Source organism: Rhipicephalus microplus, chromosome X (genome assembly GCF_043290135.1).
Source record: "Rhipicephalus microplus isolate Deutch F79 chromosome X, USDA_Rmic, whole genome shotgun sequence".
In the NCBI taxonomy this organism is placed as follows: Eukaryota; Metazoa; Arthropoda; class Arachnida; order Ixodida; family Ixodidae; genus Rhipicephalus; species Rhipicephalus microplus.
In genome coordinates, this window is record NC_134710.1 from 97,163,569 (window position 1) to 97,188,472 (window position 24,904).

General features: G+C 44.6%; 1 protein-coding gene across 1 annotated transcript in view; it reads left to right on the forward strand.

Moving 5' to 3' along the window:
- The first annotated feature begins 9,243 nt into the window (after positions 1-9,243).
- The window catches only part of LOC142775671 (synaptogenesis protein syg-2-like), a 459,706-nt gene continuing 444,045 nt past the window's right edge, over positions 9,244-24,904 (forward strand). The window contains exon 1 of the mRNA XM_075877312.1: positions 9,244-9,797. Within this exon, the coding sequence (XP_075733427.1) occupies positions 9,710-9,797 (88 nt within the window). The 5' untranslated portion in view covers positions 9,244-9,709. The remainder of the gene's footprint in view (positions 9,798-24,904) is intronic.

Sequence of the window (24,904 nt, forward strand, 5' to 3'; positions counted from 1 at the left end):
GTAGTGTCGTCCTTGTTTCGGCATGCGTCGGTATATTATCCTCTCATCAATCCTCAACTAGCCTACCGGTAAGTCTTAAGCAAATCAGAGCATTCACAACAGAGAGCAGTATCTGTGCCGTGCCCTAATTGGTATAAACACGACACCCGTGCATCACGCATTGTTTAGAGTTACTTCTAAGCAAAGGAGCAGTGTAGAGACGCCAATCATGCGGCTTTTACTGAGCATGGGCAAAAAGTGGCGTTGACACGACTTTATTCTCAACTGTTTATACTTTATTGGCACCTTTGTCTTCAAACTCTACAATGTCGTTGTTCAACTTTCTTGCCGTTTCTTGCCTACTGACTGTTTCTCACAATACCACGGAAAAATCTTACAACACAAACTTTTCTCGCCGTAAACGACACTTCAAATCGATTGGATAATGAACTTGTAGGTCGGAAATGGAGACATAAAAATGCATAAAAATAAATGTTCTAGTTGTTTAGTCTGTCAATATGATGATGTGACATGCCTTAATAAGTTACTGGTGCGCAATAATTAGGCAGCCAGAGTGGAAGTTTCAAATCAAGCACTGCAGACAAAACGTGTGGGCTTTCGTGGGCTTTCACTAGAAGTCATACATATTCCCTACGAAATTTAATAGCGACTGCACTCGTCTGAAATTCGAGAAGTCCGGAGCGGTGGTGTGGCGGTTACGGTGTGCGACCACTGACCGGAAGGTTGCGGGTTCGATGCCCGCTGCGGTGGTCGCATTTCGATGGAGGCGAAAAGGTAGAGGCCCCTGTGGTGAGCGATGTCAGTGCGCGTTAGAGAACACCAGATGATCGATATTTCTGAAGCTCTCTAGCACGGCGTGCCTCATAATCTCGTAGTGGTTTGAGTTTGAGTTTGAGTTTAGTTTATTTACCACGTACAGTTGTACAGTAAGTGGCTGGGACAGAGGAAACAAAGCTGCATAAAACAGCTTGACAAAGCCCCATATCCCCGTGGCAACTGTCTCAACAAAAGATATGGTATTGGCATATAAAACCACGAATAGCATTGTTGAAATTCGAGAACTCGCAATAGAGGAAGCTATGTATGTATGCTTGTCGTGCTTCGACGATCGCAACCGATCTCCGTCAAAAGTCGTTAAATTCGAGATTACAGCATTTTCGCGCAGATTTAGGTAGTCGGCACAGATGCTCCTAGTGAGTTCAATAAGCTCATAAATTTTAAGATAGATTTGACAGGGGCTTCGAAGTAGTACGCCTGAGCTCAAGCCGGTGGAGGAGCCATGGTTGAAGAATTGATTTGGAGACAAACTTAGAAGGAGTGGTTATGCCAGCGTTTGCTGGCAACCTTTATTTACAGCATCAGTGACATGGAAGATAGTAAGTGTACTAGAGCCCAGCCATGCTCCTTAAAAGTGCTAATGCTAGAGTTGCATGTTCGTAAAATCAAACTTGAGCCACTTCGGATCTGGACATAGCAGTTAAAGAATGTATTACCTAGTAACGAGCGTTAACGCCTAAAATGATTTATGTATGAGCTAGACAGTGGGCGTGCTTGTTCCTTAATCCTTTCATTGATGAGAAATCGGCTTCTTATGCTTACACAAGTATCAATAAAGAAATTTTCTGGCAAGTGTCAGGAGTCAGAGATAGCAGATGCTGTTAAGCGTTACAGTTATAATTTTGTGGCAACGTAACTGGTTTCTCTGGGCATTGCCGGCAGTTGGCGGATGTCACAGAACGAGCGCTAAAAATGGGCGCGCCGCCAAATTCTTGCGATAACGGGCGGGAGAAACGCCGCGAGGTCAAAAGAAAAAAAAAGAAAACAAACATCCAAGGCTCCCCGGGCGCGCGCTCTCCCCCGCAGAAGCGTGGCTTCGCCGACGAACCTCCTCACCCCACAACGGCGGCCGAGCAAGCCCTCAATTTTTCCAGAAGGAACGGGGCGTGTATGCTGGGTTGACTCATCTGTCGGGGACGGCCCCCGTACAGTCTCGCGCCTCTCCCCCAGTCTTCGCTGCGTATCGCGCCGACGAAATGACGAGATCTTTCTAGAATGTGGCGCGGAAGGTATTTAATCGAGCGGCCGAGACGAGAGAGCAGGAGAAGACGGAATTTAGCGCCAGAGTGCGTAAGGATCCCGCCGTGTAGTCGGCGAAGGTTTCGTCCGTAGAGACGAAGCAGGAAATGAAGAGGATTTCCACCTGAGGGGTGAAGGCTCGAGCTACAGGCAAGAGCGTGTGTCTACCGCTATCGAGCGAGGACGCGTGGCAACAGCTGCGTGTGTGGAGCCGACGCGTTCGGGCGAAGAAGTTTGAAGCTTGGAGAGTGGCCTATTGAAGACGGGAGGTTTCCTGGAAGAGAAACTTCGAAGGCGCGGAACGACAACAGCGCTGGACTTTGAGTGAGTGATTCTCGGAAGAGTATCATCCAGACTTTTGTTCCAAGAACTTTGGACTGGATAGGTTTTCTATCTGTTTAGTCTTTAAGTGTCTTGGTTGTTCAATGCATGCGACTGCATTGTAGAGCGTATCGTTGTCTGTGTCCGTTGTTTCAAGTGTGGCTAATTGTACTGTGTAGTACGTTGTTTGATTGGTGACGTATTGTATGTAACTATTGTGGAGTGTACATTCTTGTGTATTGTTTTCGATCTGCCATTTGTGAGAATATAATATTTGTTTTGTTTATCAACTCTCGGCTCTGACTTGTTCTTTGGGCCACAACCGGCGTCCGCTGGTGCGCCAAAAAGGACCACTTCTAAAATTGTCCATGCTTTCGTGGTGTGGTTCGGAGGGCCGATATTTCGGCCCTTGGAATTAGCCCGGCGATCGCCTCCCTACTTAACGGGACTTGTGTGACAATTAATCTGGCGTCCGCGACAGGACCTTTTGGTGCACAGTGTGTCCAAAGTAGTGAGAAAGAGCCTCGAGTGTTGATAGTGCTATCGGAACAATTTTGTGTGTTGCTCAGTGTTCTCGATTAACGAGTGCAGGGGAGTGTTCTGATAGACTGATTTAGACAGATACTTTTTGCACGCGGGAAGACTTTATTTGCGAGACACAATGGATCTCGAAAAGTTAGTAGCTCTTGGTGAGAAGATGGGTTTTTCCGGCGCCGAACTACGGAAATGGGTTAGCCAGAAGGAGAAAGAGGCGGTGGAGAGAGAGAGGTTGGCAGCTGAGAGGGCCAAGGAAGAAAAAGCAGCTGAGTTGGAGAGAGAGAGGTTGGCAGCTGCGAGAGAGAAGGAAGAAAGAGAGGCAAAAGAGCGACAGCTGAAGGAAAAAAGAGAGCAGCAATTGAAGTTGGAGCTGGAGAGAGAAAAGTTGGCAGCCGAAAGGGCGAGAGAAGAAAGAGAAGCGGAGATGGCTGAAAGGGAACGGCAGCGGCAGCACGAGATGGAACTCGAGCGGCTCCGTTTGAAACAGCGAAGCGAAACTCCCGTCCAAACTAGAGTTGAAAGCAGCGAACGGGAAGATCACAGCTTCCGCTTGAACCCAAGCAAGCTGCTCGTAGCGTTTGATGAAAGGAAGGACGACCTTGACGCGTACCTTCACCGGTTTGAGACGATTGCGAGGAGCTAGAATTGGCCGGAACATCAATGGGCAACTGCTTTGAGTACTTGCTTGAGTGGTGAAGCGCTCAGTGTGTACGGTAGGCTGACGCCGACCGATGCAGCCAACTTTGCAAAGGTGAAAGCTGCTTTGCTGAAGCGATTTAGGTTTACTGTAGAAGGATTCCGGGACAGATTTCGGACAGGAAAGCCAGCTGATGGTGAGACGGCTACGCAGTACGCCGCCCGACTTTGCCATTATTTCGACAGATGGATTGAACTTTCAGGGACAGCGCAGGAGTACGATGAGCTTAGAGAGCTCCTAATTAAAGAACAATTCCTTACTAGTTGCCACCCAAGCCTGTCGCTGTACTTGAAAGAGAGGAAGGCTGACTCACTCGAAGACATGCTTGAATTGGCTGATCAATTCTTGGAAGCGCAAGGTGGAACTAATTTGGCCAAGGCCAAGAAGGATTGTCCCGATGATTCGAAGAAATTGGCTCCCGAAGAAAAGAAGCGTGCACCAGAGAGCATTCCGCGATGTTTTCTGTGCAACCGAGTGGGTCATCGCGCGAAAAACTGTCGAACGATCTTTACGAGCCCTACAGCAGTAAAATGTTTTAAGTGTGGTCAGACTGGGCACAAAGCAGACGCATGTCGAAACGGAGTGAGTCAAACTCACCAGGTATCCTGTGTGCAAGCGGCACCGAAATCTGATAATAATGCCGTCACCGATGGATTCGTAGAGTTGAAGAATGGGGAGAAAATTCCTATTGTGGGTGCGGTAATGTCAAAACAGCCAACCGGTGTTACGAAGGGAATGCCGACGCTGCCAGGAAAAGTTGCGGACAAAAAGATTACGGTGTTAAGAGATACCGGCAGCTCCACTGTTATCGTGCGGAGAAACTTGGTACGGGAAAGTGAGTTAACCGGCAAAACGAAACCGGTTTGCTTAATTGACCGTACAGTTCGGATGCTTCCCGAAGCAGAGATTGAGGTTGAAACCCCATACTTCAGCGGGAAGGTTACGGCTCTATGTATGACGACCCCCCTTTACGACCTTGTCATCGGAAACATCGACGGGGCGCGAGGACCGAATGATCCGGAATGTTTGGGAGAAGACCTTAAGATAGAGCCCTCGCCAACCCAACGACCGCGAGATACAGTGGAGGAGCAACCCGTGTCGGATCTCACTAGAGCCCAAGGTGAAGCCGCGGCGCAAGAGACAGCGAATGAGAAGATGATCGAGTTGAATGAGTTCACGGGGTGCGCAGCTGGACGTACGTCGGCACGACCCCAACCGACCGAGAGTGTAAAAATGACGGAGTCGGCCAGCCAGGCCAAATGTAGAGACATGAACAAGCTGGTAAATAAACAGACCGGGCCCGTCGAACGTCATGACCCGTTAGCAGGGTCGGAAGTGACAACGATGGCTGAGACGCCGCCTCAGACCCCGTCGTTGGAGAAGGCTCGCTGAAAAAGAACAAGGAAAAACGAGAAGAGATCGAGCGAGCACCGCAAAAAAGGACGCAAGCGCAGCTCGAAATACACAGGATAGGTGCTGAGGTGGAATCGAATTGTGTTTCGCAGTGCTGAGTGCCATATGTTGTGGTAATGTTGTGTTATCCTGTGTCACATCGAAGTGTTTGTGCTGTGATGTATAGTGTTGTATAATTGTTGTAAAAACAGAACTTTGTACGTTTGTATTGTTTGGAATGTGTGATGGAGCGTTGTACTCATGTACCTGCGGTTATATTTCATGTGTGTGAGATTGAATGTAATGTCCAATCGTATTGAGTGATATATTGTGAATGTGAAGTGTCATGAGCGACGGATTGTGTTACAGTCTGTGAGAGTGTGTGGTGACTTTTCGCGCTCGTTTGTGTGGTTTTGAATATTATGAGATAAAATTCTTAAAGTGGGGGGCAGTGTCACAGAACGAGCGCTAAAATGGGCGCGCCGCCAAATTCTTGCGATAACGAGCGGGAGAAACGCCGCGAGGTCAAAAGAAAAAAAAAGAAAACAAACATCCAAGGCTCCTCGGGCGCGCGCTTTCCCCCCCGCAGAAGCGTGGCTTCGCCGACGAACCTCCTCACCCCACAACGGCGGCCGAGCAAGCCCTCGATTTTTCCAGAAGGAACGGGGCGTGTATGCTGGGTTGACTCATCTGTCGGGGACGGCCCCCGTACAGTCTCGCGCCTCTCCCCCAGCCTTCGCTGCGTATCGCGCCGACGAAATGACGAGATCTTTCTAGAATGTGGCGCGGAAGGTATTTAATCGAGCGGCCGAGACGAGAGAGCAGGAGAAGACGGAATTTAGCGCCAGAGTGCGTAAGGATCCCGCCGTGTAGTCGGCGAAGGTTTCGTCCGTAGAGACGAAGCAGGAAATGAAGAGGATTTCCACCTGAGGGGTGAAGGCTCGAGCTACAGGCAAGAGCGTGTGTCTACCGCTATTGAGCGAGGACGCGTGGCAACAGCTGCGTGTGTGAAGCCGACGCGTTCGGGCGAAGAAGTTTGAAGCTTGGAGAGTGGCCTATTGAAGACGGGAGGTTTCCTGGAAGAGAAACTTCGGCGAGGTTTCCTGGAAGAGAAACTTCGAAGGCGCGGAACGACAACAGCGCTGGACTTTGAGTGAGTGATTCTCGGAAAAGTATGATCCAGACTTTTGTTCCAAGAACTTTGGACTGGATAGGTTTTCTATCTCTTTAGTCTTTAAGTGTCTTGGTTGTTCAATGCATGCGACTGCATTGTAGAGCGTATCGTTGTCTGTGTCCGTTGTTTCAAGTGTGGCTGATTGTACTGTGTAGTACGTTGTTTGATTGGTGACGTATTGTATGTAACTATTGTGGAGTGTACATTCTTGTGTATTGTTTTTGATCTGCCATTTGTGAGAATATAATATTTGTTTTGTTTATCAACTCTCGGCTCTGACTTGTTCTTTGGGCCACAACCGGCGTCCGCTGGCGCGCCAAAAAGGACCACTTCTAAAATTGTCCACGCTTTCGTGGTGTGGTTCGGGGGGCCGATATTTCAGCCCTTGGAATTAGCCCGGCGATCGCCTCCCTAATTAACGGGACTTGTGTGACAGCGGAAGATGCCGGAAAAGGGGGGGGGCGCCCCGCCACGGTGGTCTAGTGGCTAAGGTACTCGGCTGCTGATCCGCAGGTCGCGGGTTCAAATCCCGGCTGCGGCGGCTGCATTTCCGATGGAGGCGGAAATGGTGTAGGCCCGTGTGCTCAGATCTGGGTACACGTTAAAGAACCCCAGGTGGTCAAAATTTCCAGAGCCCTCCACTACGGCGTCTCTCATAATCATATGGTGGTTTTGGGACGTTAAACGCCACAAATCAATCAAATCAAGGGAGGGGGGAAGCCATAAAAAATGTTTTATGGGAAACATATTTCCTCGAAACAAAGAGAGGATGACGTATGAAAAGGTCTTCTTGTTAGTTGTTTGACTAGTTGGTGAAACACAGCTATAATATTGAGAGGTGCCAGTTAAGACGGCGAGCACAAATAAAAGGAGATAGAGGTGCTCGTCGTGCATCGTGTCGTTATAATTTTGTATTCATCTTAATTCACGCCCCTCATTTTAGAGTATGGTATATGATTACATCAAGCTATTTTCGAGAAGTTACTGTTGACTTAGTTTTGTAGTTTTTCGTAAACGAAAAAGGGGAAACCCTTTTTCGTTTACGAGGAATCCAACTAGCGTTAGATCTCAAGCGATAAAAGGTAGCACGACGTGCATGTTTGAAGTGTGTCGGTGATAGGATTAAGTTGACATTTGACAACTTAGCACCCTCAGTTTGGAAACGTTATGTTAAGCTTTACTGTCTGCCTTTTAACTATCATTACTCGCCGATGTCAGATCACAAACTCTGACGTTGTCCGAGCCCAAATTCTGGCCCCGTAAACACCAATCGTATACCGGAGTATACGCCGTGGTGCAAACTTTCTTCTATACGTTGTCTTCACCTAAGCTAGTCAAAAGACGCAGAAAAGCCTACTTTCCATCCCATTCTCGGTAGTCTTCGTAACTTCCCATCTCTCCGACATATCGCTTGTCTCCGAGAGCCAAGAGCAGGCGCCGTATTTTGCATCTGCTTAGCCGTGATGTGAGAGCCAGAAGCGAAGAGAGAGAGATATGGTATGAAGAAAGGTAGGGAGGTTAACCAGAAAGCAAGTGTCTCCTTTGCTACCCTGCACTGGGGAAGAGAAAATTGGAGAAAGAAAAGTAGGAAAAGGAAATGAGAGAAAGAGAGCGGGAAGGATGCGGAAGTACACAAACACACTAAAACATCACAAATGTTCGTCGAGTTGGGTCGATCGAAGAAACTTCAGGAGGGCCTTCGTCGCTTTTTGACGTGAAGCTTGACCTTTCTGGTATTCCGAAATTAATTTTTCGGAAAGCGGCTGTTCGTCGAGGCGTGCAAACACTGCTGACAGGGACTGTCTGTGACAGTTGTACTGAAGGCACTGACACAAAATATGTTCGATGGTTTCGTCAGCACCGCAATGACCACACGCAGCCCTGTCCGCCCACCCGATGCGGCAAGCAAAGGCATTCGTAAAAGACACCCCGAGCCACATGCGACCGAGAACGGTTGTCTCAAATCTGGACAACCGTGATGGAATGGAAAGTCGTAGGTATTGGTCCAGACTGTGAAGACGGGTGTGTAGAAATCCGGGCGTGTTCCGCAGAGACCTGGTGACATCGTGCCCGAGCGTATTAATCCTCGCTGCTGCGTCGCTTTTTGATAGTGGAATGGGATCCATCATGCCATTTTCGTGAGCGTTCTTTGCTGCATCGTCGGCATGCTCGTTATGTATGATTCCGCAGTTGCCTGGTAACCATTGAAACGTTACATCGTGTCCTTTCTGTAGTACTTGCTGATACAATTGTCTTCTTTCCAGCACCAAGTGGTCTTGAGGTCGACGACGTAGTGCAGTTCGAATACACTACAGGGCTGGTTTCGAATCGGTGAAAATGCATCATTTTAGAGGTGCTTTCTGATCAATCCTGCGCAGTGCAGAGCGGAGTGCTGCGGGCTTTGTGGTTGTTGGTGTTATTTTGTGAGACGTTCGAAATTAGATGGTTCCGGCTTTTGGTTGGAAGATCACAGCTCCTACGGATCCCCTAACATTTGTCGAACCATCCGTATAAAGTTTATCGTGGTGATTGTATCCTTCGTGCAGCCTATGTAGTCAGCTGCTTTAAAGCGAAGATAGCTGATGAAGTTCACTCATTACAAAAAATAAATTAAAACGTTTTGAGATTGTGCGTGTCGCACGAGAGAAGTAAACCGGAGAACAGAAAAAAAGAAGAAAAAAGAGAAAAATAAACACGAAAAACAAAAACAAATAGCAACTAATAAAAAAAGAATAGTGCTATTGTCAACGCGTTTACATCTGAGTCGTCTTCTCTCGTCAAAAGAAAGACAAGTGGTGCGAGCTAGGTCGAACGTCGCGACAGCACATGAGACGCGAGCGCGCAGCTGAGCGTCACAGCAAGGTAGAAACGATGCAGGTTAACGGCGCCGAAGGTCCGTGAAAAAGGGTCGCCGGCTGGGGTTCGCTTTGAATGGGAAAGCAGTTTCCATGGACGGCCGCAGCGCGCCACTAGCAGCGCGCTTAAGCGCGCCGGGCAGCGAAGCCCAACTCGGCGCGCTGCTCTTTCAGAAACAAGCCGTCTCCTCTCGGGAGCAGCTGAGCGGAGCTGATTCTGTCCCGGTGATGCAGCTCCCGGGTCCTGATTGCGTGGGAAGTTTGAAAAGTGCGCCGGTTCGCTCGAGTCTGCTTTCGCGCTTTTGTTAGAACGCGCTCGCGCACCACTCAGACTGAACTGCCAAACAAAAGGAACCTTCTGCGTTGTGACGTCTGCGTAAGATAAAGCGCGTTCGGAGAGGGCTGCTCACTAGAATAACTATTCTCCTGAACTCAAGAGTTCCGCGTACATTTTTGTAGGTTGCGTTTGGTTTGCGCTTGAAGGTTCAAAGACGTAATGATATAACGCCACGCGAGTTATGTCTACGGGGCTGGGTGTTACAGCACGTTCCATAAGTGTCATGCAGCCCTCTTTGTCTGTGACAGGTTTCGATAGCGTGAACAGAAAGTGACTGTGAACAAGAGAGTGGAGAGGTGTGAACTGCGGTTTGTAGTGGAATGGCATTCCGTGCTTCAGTGACTCTTGCACGATGGACTTGTTTTCTACTTTTCTTCAATCTGGGAGGTGCCGGCCGTCGCTACGAAGGTAAGAATACGATTGCGAGGCGGTGTGAACGTACAACCACATCTTGCACGCGCTACCAGAGCGGCGCTTTCGCGTCTTGCCTTCACGGTCACAGTTTCAAACTGAATTTGCAACTATGATCGTGCTCTTCTTTTTTTTTTCAGAAAAAGACTTCCGCGCACATCTTTATTGAAAAGTACGGATTCTTTAGCTGATGAAAAATATTTTTGCTTGATAACTGAGAAATAAAAATAAGGCAGCACATCTAACCAGCCATGTTGGTCATACTTCGATTCAGAGTGAATCGAAGCCATTCGCGACGTTTCGTTTGCTGAACTTTGTATTCATGTCAGGCTTCATTTTTGTACCATGTTGGCGAAGACTCTAATGCATCTGTGAACGCCTTATATTGGTTGAAGAAGCCAACCTGGCTTTCTGCAGACTGAGGATTCAGACGGTCAACTCCTCGGTCAGTCAGGGAGGGGTCACGTCACAATTCGGCAAAAGAGCAGCAGCAAGGGTGGTCAGTAAAACATAGGGAGCTTCGCGAAGAAAGCTGTGCTTAAAAAATGAACATTCTCTCTGTGTGTTATCTACCGATGGTAAAATGGACAAGAGATGAGTTTCTAAATTTCTAGCGGGGCGTCCCGCACAGCCATCGTTCACTAAACACGCGAAATTGTCCCGATGCGTACGTCTCATTTTTTACGCGGACTCACTTCCCCATGCTTTGGAGCGCTCTTGTGCTCGGTATCAATTTCACTGGTGACAAAATTTCCAGCAAATTGTTTAATTACAAGATCATCTGATACTTCTGAAATCTCGATTCACCTGTTCATGTCAGCAGGGATTGACAGAGAAGTTTTATGCCATAGGTCTCCACGGCCACGATGCGCTTTGAAGGGAACTTAAGGGGAATGTATTAATCTAAACACACACAAAAAGGCCAACAAACGTTTACACTGAGGCTAAATGTAGCACAAACACGAGCTACGATGCACAAATGACAGCTGAAACAAAAAAAAAAAGGATAGCTAAGTCTTGATTATGAGATGTTTTAAAAACAATACCGACAAAGAAGACGCAGAGACGAACAGAAGTAGACGATACCAAGTAGCCCCAATCATCCCCTTACTGAAAAGAATACTAACTACACGCTACAACATGAATCGTATTGGTAGGTTGCTAAGTAGATTGTACATTATGTAAATGACTCGCAGGCTCCACGTCAGTTAACGTGGAACGTTCATTACAAATGTTGCTTGGACAACTCTGTTGCTAACCAAGTAAATACTACTGAATCATTGCTCGATTAACACGCGTTGTCGAAAGAATCATCGAAAGACTCCATTTCGCAAGGCCGAATAATGTTAGTGCTTTTTCGCAGTTGTTGTGAAAACAGCATAATAGGTCATTGCTCATACGGATACACCGCGAACTATGCTTACGACGATGACTTTCTTAAGCTTCGATATACTCCGAGCAATGATATGGCAGTGAAGGAGAAATAAAAAGCAGTCTTCTTGCATTATTAGCATATTTAATATGACACCTCTAGAGCGAAAGTGGGGCAGAATGGCGATGCAGGCGAATTTCTGAAATTTGGCGAGTGCAATAAAACTATTCAGGCAGCTTGCCTGACAAAATATTTCTTATAGACTGATATGCAATGTGGAATACTTACGTGGTATCCACATAACGCGAGTTCCGCATGTTCATAGGTTTTTTGCCCGTGTTGGAATAATTTACGAAGTCACTGCAAACGTTTGTGATTAGTCAAATGAGCGGCGAAAGCCAGACATACGCGTTTGGTGTTTTTGACTGCGTGAAAGAAATGCCAGGCAAAGAACGCGTGTTAATTAAGTGAGCGCTGCCCATACGTGATGGCCTAAAGAAACGCGGCAACGCTGGTGCACAAAACAGAGAAAATGAAATGATATGGAGAGAGGGACAAATATTGAAGATATATATATATTTATATATATATATATATATATATATATATATATATATATATATATATATATATATATATATATATATATATATATATATATATATATATATATATATATATATATATATATATATATATATATATATATATAGTTTAAACGTTATGCGTGCGCGAAGCTTCAGTTGAGATAGTTTCATCATTAATTCGGCAATACTACGAATACACATTGAAATCTTTCGCGGATGAGTATAGACCATTTCGTTGTTTACAAACAGAGATCCTGAACGACTTTTTGTTTTGTGCGCTGGCACAGCCTATTAGCGTTTTCGGGGAACAAAATATTCAGCGAAAAAACAGTTCATATTTGAACAGTTTCACTCCTGTCCCTTGAAGAATATTTAAAATAAGAATACTTTTAAGTTAAGCAGAACACTACGAAAGCCAGTCTTTCACTTTAAACGCCTTTCTTTTAGCTAAAAGCGGGAAAAGAGTTTTTCTCAGTCTAGCAGAACTTAAACAAAAACAAGATTTCTGGTTTGGTGATAGAGAGAGAAGATTGAAGTTATCGGAAGTTTTTTGGGTGGCAACACGTGCTGTTGCTTTTTCTATGTTGAAACCGACGGAAAAAGTGGATATTGTACTGCTCACACGAGGATTGTACATGCACGATTGAATATGTCACTTTTAATTTAACCTAATAGGAATAATTGTGTTTCTCAAGATGTTTTTTTTCAACTGCAGCGTTCTAAATATAGTGCGAGGGAAATGCTCGATTAAATTCAAGATGATTCCTTGAAGGAAAAGAAAAGTACTTGAAATGCTCGTTTAAATATCACAACAATCACAACAAACGAATGATCAGGATAAGAAGAAAGCAACCAATCACATTCCTAAGAGGGACTGTGTAGCTAATTGTTGCCTCTTGATTTGGCCTGTCTCCGTTAAAATAAGAAAAAAAAAACGATAGCCAAAATAAATGGATTTAGCTAAAACAGCTGCGAAATTTTGCACAAAAATAACTATACGTATGTCAGCCTTTCAAGTGGTCATGCCTTAATAGTTTTCAAAGCATGCAACTCGCAGAAAAGTTAAGGCACTGAAAAAAAAAGTATGGTGATCATGCAGAAATTTTTTAGAAGAACTGTTTTCAGCAGCTTGAATTGCGTCAAAGTTGATGAATTCGGTAATTAATGGAAATGCCCGGTAAACTTCTAGAATGGTTGAACGCGTTGTGCTTGAATTTCACATCTTTATTGGCTCACTCTTTGAAGTGGAACACATGACAGAAGGCTCAATACGAAGAAGCTGAATAACTGCGTTTGAGATAGATCTGTGGCTGATGAGCTCTTTTTAACTCATTTGTCCATCGTTATTATTTTCCGGAACAAAGAGCGCATTTGTCTTTTTACTCGAACTGCACATATGAATACGGTACTTCATTTCAAGAAAAAGAAAATATCGGGAAAATGCTCAAAACACCATAAACGACGCTTGTGCGGTATCCGCATTTTCTTGAGGCCATAAAAATCTCTTTCCTTTCCACCGTGTGCCGCTTCTTCGTAGTTTTCAATAATCTTTTATTATTTTTTGTGGCAATATAAGGTATTACAGCTAAATCAGAAAACACGTTTGCGCGATAGGTTCCAGAACAGCGAAGGAAATTAAACATTTTATAAAAAAAACATCAACGTAAGAACAATCAGAGAAGTGGTAATTCTGTGATGACGCTGTTAAGTAAAAATCAAAGTTTATTTCAAGGTACCTTACAGGCCCTAGGGGGGGGGGGGCATTGAGTAAAGGGGGTGATACACAAAACATACATATACATATTGAGTGAGCAAAAATACATAAGAAAAGATACAATTGCAATATAGTAAACAGAAAACACTACAGTTTAATATATACATATATACATGTAAAGACGACGCACGCAGGCGAACAATAAGCGAAAGGGTGCGTTTATGGAGCATAAAAACGGAGCGGTTACAAATCACAGCTGCGACAATCTTAAAACAAATTTATGTTTTAAGAAATGAAAACCTAAATACCATACGAGACAACGATGAAAAAAAAAGAAACGATACATTCAATAGCGGCAATACAGCGGGGGGAATTTCCTGCTCAAATAAAATAAAGTAGGCGATATATGCGAGATAACTGCCAGTCAGAACCAGCTTATCACAGCAAAAATTTGCTTTGATGATCGTGTGTATAGGGGGAAAAGTTCCCAATATTCATCTTTGAGCTACGAAAAGGCATCTACTTGGTGAAGTTTGTGAAGTGGCTCGATAACATATGACGGAATGTTTCATGGTTTGTCTTGGTAGCAATGTCTGATGTTTGTTATGCGGGGTTTAACGTCCCAAAACAACCATATGATTATGAGAGACGCCGTAGTGGAGGGCTCCGGAAATTTTGACCACCTGAAGTTCTTTAACGTGCACCCAAATCTGAGCACACGGGCCTACAGCATTTCCGCCTCCATCGGAAATGCAGCCGCCGCAGCCGGGATTCGATCCCGCGACCTGCGGGTCAGCAGCCGAGTACCTTATCCACTGGACCACCACGGCGTGGCATGATCAGGCAAAGTATTCCAGAGAATAATGGCACGTGGGAGGGTGGCCTTGTTGAACGCGTTTGTGGAGCCGTACATACAGGAACAGCTGAGATGATTGTTTAATGTACGTAAGGTGGGATATGGCTTGTGCTCCTATTTTCTCATACAGCGGGCCCCCGTAATTGTTTACTGTGTAGTAATAATCATCCAAGGACGTTTTTTGAGGTAATGATGCACGGTGGAGAATTTCCGCTAGATGCATTCTTTTTTTGTAGCACATTTACTACTACTTTTATTGCAGTGCACTACTTTTGTTCTGGAGTTTCAGCATAAAAAATATCCCCTATAATTTTCATGGTAAGATTGTAATTTAGTTTTTATTGATCTTATTGTAGTTTTGTAAGCAATAGATCCAGGGTATTTCTCAAGATTTGCATTCATTGGCAGATAATTTTTTCTCTAGTCAAGGGAATATGAGGTTTGATATCACATTATAGCCAAAGATGAATCTCCGATGTATTCACAAGCACATTAAGAAGTTGATGTGAGCTGTCCCTTCAAAATAGGTGACTGAAAAATTGCAATAAAAGTTTCAGCAATATTTGCTCTCCTGCGCCCTTCGCGAACAAGAAAATGTATCAATAGGCACGGGTGAGTGAAACTAATGTATCACTTTGTGTTATTCACGGCGCACAAAATAAGGACCTGATGAAGAGCCAGTTAGTTGGACTATTCGTCGGTGCTCAGCCGTCGCTAAGCACGCATTTGGGTTCAAACGGGCAGTGCTACGGGTCCAAGAAACACCAGAGCAAAGTAACTTGGTTGCGAATCAAGAAACAAGTCGGCCGCGTCTGAGCGGGTCTTATAGCTCGAGTGCTTTAATGAGCCGCCGTGTAATGGTGACAGTCTGATGCAACACTAACACTGATAAGTGAGTGGCTTAGATTGCTTTGATCGGCATTATTATTATTATTATTATTATTATTATTATTATTATTATTATTATTATTATTATTATTATTATATGGTTTGAGTACCTAGAAAACATGGAGACAGGGGAAGTAGGGAGGGAACAGGCTGACAACGAAAGGTAGGCATGAAGGAAATAAGAGAAGAAAGAAGGAGAGAGAAGAGGAAAGCTAGAAAAGGACAAAAAGCACAAACAAAAAAATTGTCACATAAAAAATGTCTACAAATGCGAAACCAAGTTCGTTTTCTTTAAGAAAGTTAAAAGGGCTCTGTGAGCCTTGTCCCGCCTAGAAGCACATCCTCCTGGAAACAAGCAATTGTCAATAGTTGTGCACCTAAGTACATTCAGTCCATAGTCCTTTTTCAGTACAACGAATGTAGGACACTCTAAAATGACGTGTCTCACAGGAGCCACACGACGAACATATCAACCTGTCCTCGACAGTATAATTGTTGGCGCACCGACACAGAACCGGCTCTTAGATTGTATGACAGAGCTCTGTAACGACGACTCAATCCTCCACCACGAATTCCAGGAGAAAACAATCCGCTTGCGACACGCTGATCAGGATGCTGCATGCTCTAGAAGATATCGGCAGCCTCATTTAACTGATAAACAGGCACAACCGCAGGTCTACGTATATAGCCTACAAAGGAGGGCTGAATGCCAAGTGAGCCTAATTCGGATTGCTCCGGAAGCAGATTTAGATTATAGTAGTTCAGAGAGATTGTTTCACTGCTCGGCAAAACGCAGTATGACGCTTACTTTCATACCCTTTTACTTTCCTGCGTAAGTGCATTGGTTATCGCTTTTATCGTTAAACAAGTACTGAATTACGTGCTCCTATTTCACATCTGTAGAGCGTTTACACACTGGGCTATTTCTTTTCAAAGTCGCCCCACTAATCAAGCTCTGATATATCGGTGTGTTATTTATGTAAAAAAGGGCAATATGTAAAACACCGAATAAACTTACACTGGTGTAGTAAATTGTTTCTAAGCGAGATTCCCATTTTTTATTACAAACGTTTTATACCTGAGAGAAAAACAAAGGTGAAACTTTCTATTTAAATTAAGAATCGAAACCATGGCGTCTATGAGGATGACGTCAGTGAGCAGCCAAAGTTTTTACGTTATTTTTCTAGATCTTGTCCATTCGTTACCTGGAAAAAATCGAGAAAGCTGAATATGGAGTCTATGATTTATTATGAGTGCGAAGTAGTCTTCTTGTTTACATTATAAGCGAAAATATATATACACCAGCAAATGCCATAAGGGTTCCTAATGTAAAGACAAATTGGTAAGAAAAATTGAGTGTGTCATTCTCAGTCATCGCATTTAAAACAATTTCTGCGACATTGTTGCAAGCAAATATTTATCCTACAGCAAAGATAACGGGAACGGTGATTCACAGAACAATCCAAAACTTCAATGTACATACAAATACAGCTCTATAGACTGCAGCTTAACCGTATTATATTATAACTGAATGAGTTGTGACCTTTGACCCACCCTCAAACTACAGTGGTTTTTGCTATCCTTTCCCATCTGAATGTGGCAGCCACGACCTAAAATATACGCCTTTGGGTCGGCTGCCTCACCTATGGAACCTCCTTCTGGCGATCCTGACTAGACGCGATCCACCATCCTTGACCGCAGGTCACCAGCCCATTAAGTTTATTTTAGCACCCACCCCCAGATGCCGCTGTGCTCAGCGCAAGCAGTGGGATGCTGACGGCGGTGACACGAGCGACAATGGGACCCGTTCGTTGCTGAATGAAAACTGTTACAGCCTGTCGAGAAATACATTGTGCTTCTCACCAATACCAATCTTTCTTCTTTCTTTCATCTACACTGTAACAATATTAAACAGTAAGGGACACCAAATACCCCGACTATAATGGAGATACATCGTCATCTGCACCATCCGATTATTATACATCCTATTGCTTCATTGAAGCCTCAAACTATTATCATTATCACTAATATTAAACTATTATCAAACTGAGAAGAATCATCGTGAATGACTGCTTCACCAGTTTATATACTATATACACAATAGACAGTGCCCGAGCATAACATGCGAAAGCGTCTTATGCTCGAGCACTGTCTGTTCTGCGGCACCGAACCAACACTGCGCATTCACCAACTCTTCTTCCACGAGTAGGTGGAAGGATCTGACGTGACGCTGCCTCCGCTTAGTTTTTCCTTGCCCGTTTTGCTCTCTCAGTCATAGCTGTGTGCTCGCGTATGTAATGCGACGCGCTCGCGCACCCATGTCACTCTCCTTCGCAACAGCGCTGTGGACGCTCGCGAAACTGAACGTAAATGGCAACGCGGGCAAGCGTTGCACTCTCCTTCGCAACGGCGCTATGAATGCTCGTGAAGCTGAACGTAAATGGCAACGCCGGCAAGCGAATATAGAAGCTGAGAAGCTGTCATTCTTGATTGATATGTGGGGTTTCGCGTCCCAAAACCACAATATGATTATGAGAGACGCGAAGCTGCCACTATTTCTCTGTGCAACGATGTGCGAAACGTCATGAGGAACATCCACGTCGGCGCTAGTTGCAGTGGCAGCGCCACCACCACAGAGCAGAGAAAGGCCCGGGAAGCCAAACGTAAACGTCAGTTTTATCAAGAGGGTAATGTAAACGCCTCGACAACCACCGTCTCATAAGTCACTAAAAAAAAAAAAAAAAACAGAAATTCGATGCGCACCTTCCGCAACGCTTTCGAATTCCACCATGGTTGCCCGTAGGGGGAAATGATGTATAATTTTCCCCCTTTTTTCTTGGTGAGACTACTAAGACTAACATTATTAGGGACCGATACTACATCAAAAATTATAGGTGAACATGTGGCGGAGCCTACTTTCATGATTGTTTGAAACAACGTCGACTTCTTTTATAGGCTAGGTACCACGAGATAGCATAACTGGCAAATAAGCTGTGTTTTCTTCCGAATCAAATAATTGGGTAACTCCGAAGTTCTATCGAAATCAATGCTAATTATGCTGCTGCTGATTGTTCAGATACGACTCTCAAAGCAATGTGCACCTCCGACTCAGCGGACAAGGTACAGCTCGTCTATCGAGCGATAAGGGAAGCTATATAGGTGACTCCTGGTCTAGGGGGACCAGCCACTGTTGGACGCACAAGCTTATACGATCCTTGCTTCGCTGGTGAATGTGTTAATTCAGACGAAGGTTATACTGTCTCTCGCTTCAATATTTTACCTAGGCATATAAGAAGAGCATTGACGCGCCCTTTGAGTAAGCTATAGCTAATGCTCACTTAACTTTTCCATAATCGTTTCGTGAAGGCAGTACTAAATTATTACTCTGTAAACAGTGGCAGACACAAGTAAATGACACAAAATAGGCAGGAAGTGACCACCAATGTGAGAGCTAGATTCATTCTTTCGACATAGAAGTACAAAGTTAGCAGTCATGGCCCACTAGGAGCGTCTTTCGAATTTCTGGGCAGCTATTGTGAGAGTAGTCTTACCCGCGGCGTGGGAAACGGGTCGCATCGTTGGTCAAGGCAAAGGCTAACTACACAAATAAACTATCGATTTAACGCCACTGCGTGTCCGCTTTCCAGGACTACAGTCCTAGACTATAGTCCCGCCGTCGAACTATAGTTTGACGGCGGGATGAACAAGATATTCACCTAGTTAAGAACGAGAAAAATTTGGTATGCAAGCTTTTGCAAGAATGGCCCGTCCTATATATGACGCGTGCACTGCATCGAGGAATGTCTCGAGAGCCAGGAGTTAGGGTATAGTTGTTGTGTTTTCTTTTCGCCAGATAACGTAGACTCTATTGTAAACAGTGGTCGCAGTGCTGTGAGATGTCGATGGCATGGACGTGCATTTGGAATAACAATAGTTTCCATAGTCACGCACACGAGCAAGCACGCACGCGAGCAAGCACGCACGCTTTCCAGCTTGTACGTTCACAACTGTCACCGATATACGTCGCACAATCGTGTGGCCCGCGGTAGGGCTTACATCTCCCCACGTATGTATGTATGTATGTATGTATGTATGTATGTATGTATGTATGTATGTATGTATGTATGTATGTATGTATGTATGTATGTATGTATGTATGTATGTATGTATGTATGTATGTATGTATGTATGTATGTATGTATGTATGTTTGTATGTATGTATGTATGTATGTATGCATGTATGTATGTATGTATGTATGTATGTATGTATGTATGTATGTATGTATGTATGTATGTATGTATGTATGTATGTATGTATGTATGTATGTTATTGAGGGAGCATCTTTGTGTACACGTATACTGGTGATCACTAGGCCAGAGCCACTCACTCCCCTCCCCCCCCCTGTTTTTTACAGCGAAAGGTGTTATGAGATCAAAACTTGCCATGGGTCACGGACGGCGCCATAGTTGTCCGCCGCCACCGCTGCCCTGCCAGTATCCGTAACCACTGTCGCACAAAATAAGAAAAAAAAAACTAGTACCAAAGACCCAGTGGGGCTCGAACTCATCCCAGTATTCTACCACATAGCCACGCCGGTGCTTGTGACTGGTTCGCAAACTTGCCGTAGGCTGCCTTGATGTCGAGATAGGAATCGTGTTAATATGAGTAATAAAGCGTTGTAGAACAGCAAAACAACCAGACTTCACAGCAGGCGAATAGCGTTAACAAGTGGGTCGTCCAATGCTCCAACCCATTACAAAAGCTTGTTCTTGATCACCCATTACCTGTGGCGCATACAAACTTCAGGCATAATTCCTCATCATCGTCAGCCACTGGCACTGCATTTATTGCAACGATTGGCACTGCATTTATTAAATGTGTTTAGAGGATACCACGCTTCTCAAAAGAATGACGAAAGATAACATAGAAAATGCTGTCCTATTACCCAGAAGTTATTATTAATAATGCCATAGTGGGTACCCACCAAGTTTGCTTGCAGCAGTTACCCAATGAGTGCTCAGAAAAGGCTCTGAAAGGTCGCTCTTTTAGCTTTCGCTGTGACTATGCTGCGCCTTCTGCGCAGGCCTGGCGTTTTTTTTTTTCTCGGCGAGCCCCTTGCAGTCTTCACCCGTGGCCAGCGCTGTCCTCAGCTTAAAGCTATCAGGACGTGGCGCGCGCAACGCACGTCTGCACCATTCAAGAGGCGAAATTCAAGCAGCAGCAGCAGCAGAAGAAAAGGGGGTATAGACCATTGCGCGTCTTCTATCTGTGTGTGTTTTCTCATGAACTGAGGCTGTGTCTTACTGTTATTTCTTTCTTTTCTTTCTTACGGTAAGCGTGGCTCAGTGGCACCATTTATCACGGCTCCCCCATCGGGGGGAGGCGAGGGCGTTTTGATCAGCGACCGCATGTAGACGCATGGCCAGTGCGCGCCATTAGGTTTCACTGTGACGACGTTGGCGAAGATAAGCGGCATGGCTCGAAAAAACTCGATGGGGCCTTATGGTCTCTTAAAGCGGTAGACCATCCCGTTATCTCGAGCGCTCGCTAATTGAGGCCACTTGTCACTACGGACATTACGGTCAAGATCACACGTTAAAGCGAAGATTGCTGGGCGCCATCGCTGCCTCCGTGCGCAGGAGCTAAGGGCCCGCGCCTGCCGTGGGAACCTTCTTTTTGTGGGAATGAGAGGGCCAGTAGGAGACGAACGCCACTTAGACAAATTTCGGTTGAGAAAACATAGTAAAAAATGGTCAATGTCACCGTAATAGAGACCCGGAGAAGTTTTGGAGCTAAGAGCAATTGGGGACGTTCAGTTACAGATTAGTAAGAAGCCTTGAACTGGTCCACTTCAGCGAATTCTGGTTGTAAGAGACAAAAGGTTTTCTTGTTTTTGCTTCACTTAAGAAGCATGTTCAAATTTGTAATAATCGTGGTTGTGTAACTTTCGTGTACTGCTTAAAAGCATCATGTAACGAACGAACGTTATAGCAATAGCTTGCGCTGCTGCCCGTGGGCTTCACTTTTAGACAGCCCCTTCCGGATACGCAAGCATAATAGCCGTAGTAGGTGGTAGATGTATGTTCTAGAAAACAAAAAGAAATGAAGATAAAAAAGAGAAAGAAAAAAGGAAATAAATAAAGGAAGAAAGAAAGAAGGAAAGAAAGAAAGAGTAAATGCTGATCATTTGAGTATGAAATTGTCTGTCAGATTGCCTACCAGTGCTGCTTGCTTCAGCGAGGTGACACGTTCATCATGCTTTCCAAGACACCTCACATGTACAGTCACCTTTGTCGCCTGACCTATTCAAACACAATCAGTCACAGGTGAACCTGACAACCCTGAAAAATCACGGGGCTATTTATTTCTAAATGAAATAGCTTAGACGAGCTAAGTAGATTCGTCCACTCTTGAGCTTTTGTGGAGCACAGATGTGAATTCTGAATAGAGAGCAGCAAGGCTTACAGAGTGTAGGAAAATGAGGCGTTTATATTAGACACGGCGTCTGCTGATTTTGTGATACTGTTTGTCGTAATTGCAACACCGCCCTATAGCAGCTGCACCAACTTAACGAACATGTGAATGGTGCCAGAACAATTCACGTCAGTATTGTGGTCCGCATAAAGTTGTGGTTTCCTCCCATTTTAATTGAGCGTTATTTTTTCAACTCGACGTGATTCCGTAGCGTGTATGCGTGGCGTAAGCTCTGACAAAGGAGCCGACTAAGAGATTTCCGTATTACCGAGAACGGTGCCCGCACTGCGGTTTTCCCATTCACTGGCGTGTGCCGCGCGCTCGCTGTGGCGTTCGCTTTTCAATATAAGGCATCACGAGAGAGGCGAATCGGGGAGGCTTTCAGGGAGCCGGAACGATTCGACGTTGAATACAGGAGTGAGGAAAAACACCACGCGAGGATAACAGGCCAGACGTCCGTCCTTCGCCTTTAAACCTAATGGTTTTCGACCGAAGGCATTCGAGCGTGTTCGCGATAGTGTTAAAATACAAAAAATCTAATATTTACGAGTGCGAGCAATGTTCTAAGAATATGCACGTGAAGATGCTCCATCAAAATGATACTACTCCTCCTCCTTTTCCTCTTCCTTCTACTACTACTATACTACTACTACTACTACTTAATATAATGATAGTATATTATATTCATCTCGTAAGAAAAGACTATTTGTGCGCTATATAGGAACCATATAAGATGGCTGGCTTACGCACCAACGAAACATCAGTGACATTAGCGAACAAATAAACTAAGCACGCGTATCAAACCGGTTACTTGTACCAAGTTTAACCTTTTCACTTTTCATCTGTTTTTGTCTATTGAACAAATCACCTTAGTTTCCTCACAGCCATGAATGCACTCTTTCGGCGCACGTATATGCAGAGATCTTTCAAACGGCCTTCAACGTTCTTCCTTCATGAAAAAAGAACCCTTGCGCTTCGTCTCGCTTTATTGATGATAAAAAACGTGATGATAAACACAAAACGCTCAAGTTTCCTGCTCTTATAAACATATAATTGGGGATTCATGATCAATATCTTACGAGAAGAACGCGCACGACCACATTAAGGAGCATATGGCATAACTGTGATGAAAGCCAGCTTACGTTGCCACGGTGATTCGGTAGCACGCTGATTTAATGTACAATGAAGCAATACAGAAATTTAGACACGAACGCTCACACTACTGTGCAGATCGTCTTTTCAGAAACCACCGACTTGGAATTTCAACGCAGGCGGATTATTTGGAAGCGACGATGGATATATCCGCGTTTTACGCATAATATTTACCAACGTGGACAGGTGTATACATCGTTTAGGCCGCGTCGAAATTATGTCTTTCTCTGTCGTGACATTAAGCTCAGCTTCAATCTTTTAGGTATACGAGCCGAGGTGTTCAAGTAGACAAGTTACGCTCCGGTAGTGCTTCAGAAATTCTGCCGTGTTTCTTAGTTCGCGTTTCTCGTCCCTTCGGAGCGAATAGTTGTGAAGCTTTCCAGGAAGAACGCGCGCCCCCTAGCAACTATTGTTCTATTTTCGTCGAGCGCAGTCCAAGACCTAAAAAAAAAAGTTTAATGATTTGGAGCTTGAGGAAGAACTGTTGATTTCTTTGGGTGTTATTACGCTCGTTTGCTAAGACTCGGAGTGAAATGAGACGGCGTCAGGGATAGTGGCTCTTAGCTCTCAGTCACAATAAACTCCTCTCTTTCTCTTTTTTTCCTTTAAGCGTGCAATTGGGGAACATGGGAATTTGAATAGATAGCTCAGACGATGAGAGAAGCGGCGTCGTCAATTCATAGATATATCTTTTTCTATTATATTCTCTCCCCGTTTGCATGATCAGGTATCTTTGCATCAGTTCTCACAACGCGATAATGATGAGGGGTCTCGACGGGTGAAGGAAGAATTCATCTGCATTCTATTCTACGGGGAAATGGCGTGGGAAAACATATGTCACCCCTCACAGCTAAATATGGAGCCGGTATTATGACCATCTTCACTTGCGAGAGTCACAGAATACAAGCAAAGACTTTCAAAAGACGTATTAACGTAGTCAAATAACGTCAGCCAATCCCTTTATAAGCAAAGAAGGAATAGGAAAAAGAAACTAAAGTCGAAGCGTGCAGTCAAAAAACGTAGCGGCTTTACAGTCATACTCATCAGTAATCCAAGAAGTGGTGCCTGGTGGACACGTGTTTAAACTTGAAGAACAAAGAAGCCCTCTCTCTCAACATAAGCTGAGCACACGTGGCCGTCAATAGTGGAACCTTCAAATTCCGAGTGACGTAGTATTAAACTTCAGATTGCAGACGCATTGATTCACTGCAAGATCATTTTTGAGATGCCGATTATTTTCAAGGTAATATATGAAATAATACGGGCATATATACATAAACTCCATTGATGTCTGTACGAAAAAACAATTGTATGTATTTCGAAAGTTGTCAATGATTTACTGCCCAAGAGTTATTCCTTTCGTTTGCGTTTGAGTTATGCCTCTGTCCTGTTCGTCGGCGCGGCCAAGTTGTCATACCGGTTTACTGGTTTGTTGTTCTCATTTCTTCACACATTTAATGTACTTACGCGTGTTTTGGTTGTGACGTGAAATTGCGCTGTCCATTGCGTTCTACTAACCCCAACTGTGTGAGATGGGAGCTCTTAAACACAGGCTTTTTTTTAATACACTCAAACAATTGTATCGACTTGCGCTATCCTTCTTTCATGCATGTGCGCTGGCTGGTGTGCTGCCACTAAAGGCATTAAGAAACATTAAAGCTGGTTGCAACAGCTTTTCGCTTGAAGAACTCCTAAAAATTTCAACGAATACTTGGAAATAAATTTGCTGCTTTGATTTTGAAATTAGCACGCAGGAATGCACAGAGAATCCGCTTTTTTAATATGGGACATTATAATGCAGTGGTTCGCAGTATCGATTCTATTCATTTTTTATTAACGGCTGAAAACTCGCTCATCGAGGTGATAGCGTAAACACCTATAACCTCATGGGTGACTGACTGACGAAACACAAGAAGACAAAGCATCACAATTGCCTTGATACACGATGGCAATCCCGCTTTGTGACAAACAGGCATCAATTCTAGTATCTATGGGGCTGCTGTCATAAGCAACACAATTTCGTAAGCACAGGCACAGGGCAAATGCAATAGCGAACATAT